Raw genomic sequence first — 7446 nt, forward strand, 5'->3', positions numbered from 1 at the left:
TTTCTCATTCACAGAGCCTTCAGGTACCAGGAAGTGTTGCAAAGTGACAGATATAGAGGCCTGGGACCATTCAGGCTTTTCTACCACTGCAACTGCTTGTTTCAGACTTGGCCAGATTTGCAAGCAGTGTCGCTTGCCCATTGCCTGCAAGGCTTCTTGTTTATTTTCTCTGAGAACCCTGGTTTTTGTCTCTCATTGCTCTATGTTTTCAGATACCTTAGGAATGGGTGGTTACATAAGGGATCGTCATTGTGCTTTGCAGATGTGGGGGTCTTAAGAGTGCCAAGATGTGCAGACATCTCCTAGTGAAGTGCACGGGGAAGGTACCTGCCAGGGTTCTTGTTGCAAGACACACGAGGACACAGAGCTTTTCTTCGCAGTAGTGTGGATGTGTAACTGAATTGAAATACATCCCTGTAAACTGAAATCAGCTGTTTCTAGGGGCCGAACTACAACAAATCGTGTGCTCAGGAGTTTCCCTCTGATTGGCCAGGAATTCACAGTTCCAGGAATATGTGGATAACTTCCTGTGCCGTGGATACATGTTTGGCTCTAAGGACAAACTATGGACCTCGGGGCTTGTGTTAGAGATCATGTACTGGTGACGACCTCCTGGAAGGGATGATTTCAGCATTTGTTCTACCGGTTGATATGTCTCCCCTGGGTTTAAAAAGAGCAACAGGGACTGAGACTGAACATAAAATATCTGCAGAGATGCATGGGCACACACAGTGCGCCCCCATAAACACCCCAGGCACTTATGCCACAAGGATGCTGCGCACACATAACTGCAGAAGCCAGTCCCCAGTCCCCTTGGTGAAAGATTACAATTGGCAAAGTATAGACAGCCAGGAAGAACAAACAGTGTCATAGGCCAGCACAGGTGACTGCCACACACACTGAACGCCCCATTTTAGCAACCAAAACCAACCAAGCAAACAAGCCAAAAAAATAAAAAATAAAATTTCTCTTGCTTGGGATGCTCCAGTCTCTCCTCCCGGGTGACCACACCCCACACTCCTCTGTCCTGGTTCTCTCTACAGTGAATGGGAGTGAGCAGGTGGGAGGTAGGAGGGAGCAGTTACAGGCTGGGCCACAAGGGAAGTATCTCCCGGAGACAGGAAGTTTGCCTGTAAGGCAGGAGCTCATGCACATGTACACATTTCAGAACACAGCTTAACAGGTGTCAGGAAACAAAGCAAGTTACTCCACGGCCATCCCACTGGTACCAGGAGCCAGGAAGCTGCGGAGGCCCAAGGAGGCTATTAGCAACACATGTGTGCCCATAAGATCCCCGCTGTATGCCCCCAAACACAAAAATTCTCTCCCTCCCTCTTTCTCCCTCTCTCACACACACAAACAGTAGCAGAGATGGAACTCTTCCTAGTAGTGCAGAGGACACAGAAACCCAGCCTGCCAAGACGTCTCAAAGCACAACAGCCTGGTTGACGCTGGGGGACAGACAGTGCTGAGTGGCTGGTCACTCTGACCCTAAACCCTGTTACTGGTGATGATGCTTCATTTGTTTGGCTTTTCCCCCCCATGGTTAAGGGGGCAGCAATACCTGTCTGCTCCTTCCTAGATACAAGTACAGCCACCAGATGAAGGGAAATGAGGACCAGAAAGGCATGCAGCATGTTGAAACCCACCTGCAGGTTGAAAGGATGGAGACCAGGATGGGGACTGCTGCTGGGGGAGTGGGGGTGAGGAAGAAGCCTATACCTGAGTGTGTGCTAGCAGGAGCACTATTGTCAGTGTCTGTGGTCAGAGCTCTAAAGAGAAAGGGGCAAGGATGAGAGAAAAGGCAGGCTAGGAAGTTCCAGGATTAGGGAACAGGGGACACAGCCCAGCATGGCAGATGGCAAAGGAAGACAGCTAGGCTCTGGAGCTCTGGCTACAGAGTGGGGCCTGGGACACCTTCTCAGCAGAGGCAATCAACATAACCACCACCACTCCTTCTCTAAGAGGGGTCCCTAGCCCCTTCCTCAGCCAAGACATAACTGCTACCCCGTCACCCAGGCTGCATGTGCACATTTAATATATAATCTCCACACACATACGCCCACCATACATATTTATATAAATCAACCAGAGCAGGCACCATCCACCTAGCAAGAGTTAACTCCTTAAGCACTCTGAACCCTGTGTCAAGCGCAGTCCGATCATATTTTTCCCTCTCTGGAACGGAGGCTCCTCCATTTCAGGCACTCACGCTTGGTGCTCTGAGTGAGCGGTGTGTGTGCACCTGTATGTGTGTGTGTGTGTGTGTGTGTGTGTGTGTGCTCGCGCGCGCGTGTGCACACGAGAGAACACTTCCCTTGTGCCCCTCACTGGCATCAGAGGAGGATGAAACCCCTTCCCCCCCCACCACTGGCAACCCAAGTCTTCCTGCCATCCTGGTTTTCGGTTGCCAAGCACAACAGCTCCGACTGAGAATGGGTTGAGAAATCTCCCCTCAAAAAAATAAAATAAAATAAAATAAAGAAAGAAAGAAAAAAAAAAGAAAACAAGAAAAGAAAAAAAAAAATCCTGGCCAGATCCCCAAAGTCCATCCCCAGCTGTCCCTCTCACTCACCTATCTGGATATTGTTGGGGAAATTGGCACCCACAACCGCACCTAGAAATCCGGTGCAGAAAAAGGCAAAGATGTACGGCATATTCCTTTTTACATTGGCGAAAAAGAAGCCTTGGTCCAACCATAGATTTGGTCTTCCCTCCCCTTCCTTTGATTCTTCTTGATGCTCTGCCGGCTCTTTTCTTCCCGCAGTTCCTTGCTTGCTTCTTTCCTTCTGTGAGGTTTCTCTTGTTTCTCTTGGAAGGGGAGCCAAGCAGTTAAACTGCAGCGTTAACGCCGACTGACAGCCAGATTAACTGAGCCGGGAGCAGCCCGTCCTCATGCTTGGAGCGCTAGCTCGCTCAGCTCCCCCTCTCCCTCTGCTCTCCTCCTCTTCTCTAGCAGCCAGCCTCTCTCTCTCTCTCTCTCTCTCTCTCTCTCTCTCTCTCTCTCTCTCTCTCTCTCTCTCTCTCTCTCTCTCTCTCTTTCTCTCCCTCACACTCTCACAGGCTGCCAGCTCTCTATGCTGATACTCAGGAGAGCCAGCTCGGAGTTCCTGCATTGGCCTCTCCTACCCATCACCTCTGCCTCCACATCTTTACCTCACTTTCCTTTCTGTGGGTGCAGGGGATGGAGCAGGAGGGAGGGTGGAGGGTACTTTCCCATATAAGGGGCAATCACTGTCCCCTTCACCTCCCCCACCCTCCTCTGCTCTCTCAGCCCCTCCCCCAGCCAGGGGATAAGATGCTACTGGGAATGCGGGTTCAGCTGCAAGTCAGTAGGTGGCAGGGGGTCCCCACGATAGCCCTGGATTCGCCAGCTGCTTGATCTAGGTCACTTTTCCTAGTAGTTTGCGGTTGTGCTGGATATATCTTCTACACTCCACTGGCCCAATTATTCCTACAACTAATTCCCAAGGGGGAGACCCTCAAAATCCCTCTCCAGAAATTTAAAGGGAAGACTGAGAGAAAGACAAACAACAGTAGCTTCAGGGAGACCGTCCTGTGGTGGGACCTGGATGCTAGCAGAGCCTTCCTCTGTTAGGATCGGCATGGGTGGCATCTTTGGAACCATACGTGTTTGAACTTGACCCCTCCCCTCCGGCTTTTTTTTTCTTTCTTGCAGGGCACAGGAATCTATAACAGCAGAGTTGTGTGGGTGGGTGAACGAAGAAGATTCAGGGTACGCACACAGGGCAATTACGTGAGTCATTTTGGGCTGATTCCAGCCGGAGGATGCAGGCTGCTTTCACTTATATCTGCACACATTGTTTGAGCTCCGTAGAAGCTGGGCCTCCGTGGACCCTGCTGGATGGCAGCTGGCTCCGAGATACCCCAGAGAGAATAGTGTGCATGGGATGATAGTTTGAGCCGTGGTAGAGCCATCCATAATATAACAGCTGAGGCTGTTTATAGTCTATGAAACAACTTCACAGACATCCACCTGTCCTCACACTCAGAAGTGACCATAGGTCCTGGGATTCAGACTGAAGATGCCCAGTGAGGCCTTGGGTTTTTAAGCATTTTTTTTTTTGCTACATTTTTAAGTGTAAATGTGACTATATGTGTTTGTGTGTTTACATGCATGCCATGACACGTGAGTGGAGATCAGAGGACAACTTGTAGAATTTGGTTTTCTTCTTCTATCCTCTGGGACCAGGGATTGAACAGGGACATTGGCTTAGTAGCAGGTGCCTTTACCAGGCTAAGCCATCTCACTGGCCCTGCTCCTGTGAACTTACAGGCTCTGGCTGTAGCCAATAGACCCCTGTCCTGGCTGAAATGCTTACACAGCACAGAGCCTTACAGGAAAAGCAAGCTCCACTTGTCGCCAGTAGGAAGAACTTAAAAGACTTTGGACTGGGTTTTCCTTTGCTACTGGGACAGAGCATTTTATCAAGAGACTCCCTTTCTTCAACAGCACTGCGCCATCACACTCTGGGACTTGCAAAGCCCTCAACACAAAAACGTAAAGTAGGAGTGACATGGTGGCCGGGTGTCTTGTGCTTTCTTGTGTCTTTTTGTAGACTCACTAGGTAGCCTGAGTGTTTCCAACACCAATGGTTACCTACCATTTATCTTGCAGCAGAGAGCTCACTAGGCATCGCTGGGGATGTGTTTGTGTGACAAGCCCTGTGGGAAGTGATTGCATTCCCATCTACTCATAAAGACACTGTGGCCCAGGGATTTGGTCAAGTCTTCACTTCCAGCTTGGAAAGATTAGGAATGTGAATGCAGGGAACCAGTATCTGGTGCAAAGGTCATCACACTTTCCATCTCGAGGCAGTGGCATCCTGGTGTGAGCATCAGCTAGGTAAACTAAGGGGCCGGGCTCCAGAAAGACCACTTCTAAAGCCCCGGCCAATATTAAGAGCCGGTGATTGAATGATTCCATGTTAAAATTCTTCCATGGGATTTTTAAATTTTTTTTTTCTGTCTCTTACTATTTTGAATGGTACCTGGGGACCTTTCAAGCTCTCTGAGCTTTGTGCCTTGTAATAATAATAATTAGGCTGTCACTAAAGGCTTCATACATTGTCACCTTTCAGAAGATCTCAAAGCCCTTTACAAGGATTAATTAGTAAAATCACATCACCGGCTTGGAGTTGGAAATAATTGTTTGGCTTGGGGGTGTGATTAAAGGAGTCCAAAAGATGCATTTTCTATGATCTTCATAAATCATATAATGAGACAGAGCTTCCAGGACACAGCTCTATGGTCTGTCCTTCATGGGTATGATCAAGAGTGGCCCATGGCTTAAAAAATACATGTCTGTTCAGTGGTTAAAGACACATGGGGCTGGCACATCTTAGGCCCAGGCATTGAGGCCAAGTCACATTCCTCTTCAAATTAATGAATAGAGGGCTTCCTTTCTGTATCCACATAGGGCTGGGGGCTGGGAAACACAGAAATGCACCACCAGGCAGAGTCTATGTCCCAAAGAAGGTGAATTGGTGGGTAGCAGAGGTCTTCATCCAACTGACACCCAACACAGACCAGGATAAGGGCTCTGAAGCAAATATCATCGTGGGGGAGGGGACAGGAACACAGCCACTGCTGGGCCCCAGCATGACTTCAAAGATTTGGGGAAGGAAACCTGTAGGCAGAGACTAAGCATGCAAAAGCACAGAGGGAGGAGACAGCCTGCTGGAGGCAGGAGAGGAGCCAAGTGCTCTATGAGCCTGAAAAGAAACAGTAGAGGACAGGGACAGGAAGCCAGAAGAGGCAAAGCTAGGGACCTGCTTGCTATACTGTGGAACAGTGCAGAAATGGTGAGAGCAGCAGACAGAAACTGGTCAGGAAGGGCAAGGTCCCCAAACCAGCAGCTCTAAGAACGGCCTTACCAGAGGTCAGGAACACTGGAAAAGCATTATGGTTTTTCTGTCTTTGTTGTATCCCATAGGAGCACCTCTGCCTAGAGAGACTACAGGGCTGAAATTGAATGGGGTACCACCTACCTCTGCCAGACACTGGCTTGGGCCAACTGGGCTGACCAGCTCATTGCCTTCCATATTCTTCACCCAAGTTCTCTGCTGCTAAGTCTTTTAAAAAGTCCCTAGACTAGCAGGTCAGTACTATCCTATTTCCTAGAACCCCTCTTACCATACAGGGCTTTCCTACTCCTATTTACAAGGGCTGCATGAATCTTAAAAGATGGCCTCACAGATAGCTGGGATTAATGGTAGCCAAGACCTAGAGATATAAGACACACTATGTGCAAGCTGGTAGGACTCAGAGTGGTTAGATGGCCAGCCTGAAATTGTGGGTCCCAACTGGCAGCAACGTTCTCCCTGAGTGGTATTGGCAGTGTCTGAAGATATTTCTGGTCCTCACAACTGGGGGAGTGCTATTTGGCATGGGTTGATAGAAGCCACAGATCCTTCCAAACCTTGTGTAATGTATAAGGCAGCTTCTGCAACAACAGTGTGACCTGGCTTATGGTACACCCAGAACTGACGCCAAAGATCTTTCTTAAAACTTAAACAAAGAAACCCTTATTTTATTGTATGTGTATGTGTGGTTACCATGTATTTGCCCATAGTGCCTAAATGTATGCGTGATATGCGGGTACCTACCTGTATGTGTGTATGTACCCCATGTGTCTGCCTGGTGTCAAAGGAACTGAGACGAGAGCATCGTATCCCTCAGAACTGGAGTCACGGGTAGCTGTGGTTCACCATGTGGTCGCCGGGAACTAAACATAGGTCGTCTGCAAGAGTAGCTTGTGCTCTTAGCCTCTGAATGATCTATCCAACTCTTTAGATGATTCCCAATTACTACATTTATTGACTCACTGTGTGTGCATCCATGTGGACAAGTGCACGCCATGGGCCACAGCAGGCAAGTGGAGGTCAGAGGACATCTGAGAGTCCACTTTCTCCTCTGGCCACTTGGGTCCTATGATTTCAGCTTGATGGCAAGTACCTTGACCTGCTGAGTCGTCCCAAAAGCTCTAAAGACTTTTTTTTTCTTTTCTTTTCTTATGCAAGATGACTTTATTCAGTGTAAAACGATAGTATAGCTTAGAGAGGGGTAGACTGTTGGTCAAAATTGGGAGTGGCTACATGAGTGGGAGTACTCAAGGGCTCAAGGGACCTCCTTAAAGGCCATGACATCTGGCTATCAGGGCCTCTATACCAGCTTCCTACTCTACTACATTACCCAGACGGAAGCTTCGCTGTATCTCCTTCTTAAGAGTTTTCACATTATTATGTAGAACATCTGAGGATGGGTGCTCCTTCAGTCCAGATGGAAGGGCTCCGGGTAGCTGATAAGCTCCTATGAAAGCAGTTCAAACGCCAGCTACAGTGTGTCCCAGGGACAGCGTGGCACCTACTTTTCAACTGGATTATAACCTACCCTGGGACAGCTTTGGCAAGCCTTAACTTCTGT

The 7446-nt window shown here is 48.8% G+C and overlaps 1 protein-coding gene across 3 annotated transcripts in view; it reads right to left on the reverse strand.

The window, feature by feature from the left end:
• The window catches only part of Gria1 (glutamate ionotropic receptor AMPA type subunit 1), a 311700-nt gene extending 308529 nt beyond the window's left edge, over window positions 1-3171 (reverse strand). For 2 of the 3 annotated variants that reach the window (XM_060363683.1, XM_060363682.1), the window contains exon 1: window positions 2576-3169. In XM_060363683.1, the coding sequence (XP_060219666.1) occupies window positions 2576-2657 (82 nt within the window). In that variant the 5' untranslated portion in view covers window positions 2658-3169. Of the gene's footprint in view, window positions 1-2575 lie in introns of all 3 variants that reach the window. The other variant, XM_060363684.1, reaches the window with a different exon arrangement.
• Window positions 3172-7446: the final 4275 nt, after the last annotated feature.

The sequence above is a fragment of the Meriones unguiculatus genome, chromosome 11, assembly GCF_030254825.1.
Source record: "Meriones unguiculatus strain TT.TT164.6M chromosome 11, Bangor_MerUng_6.1, whole genome shotgun sequence".
Classification (NCBI taxonomy): Eukaryota; Metazoa; Chordata; class Mammalia; order Rodentia; family Muridae; genus Meriones; species Meriones unguiculatus.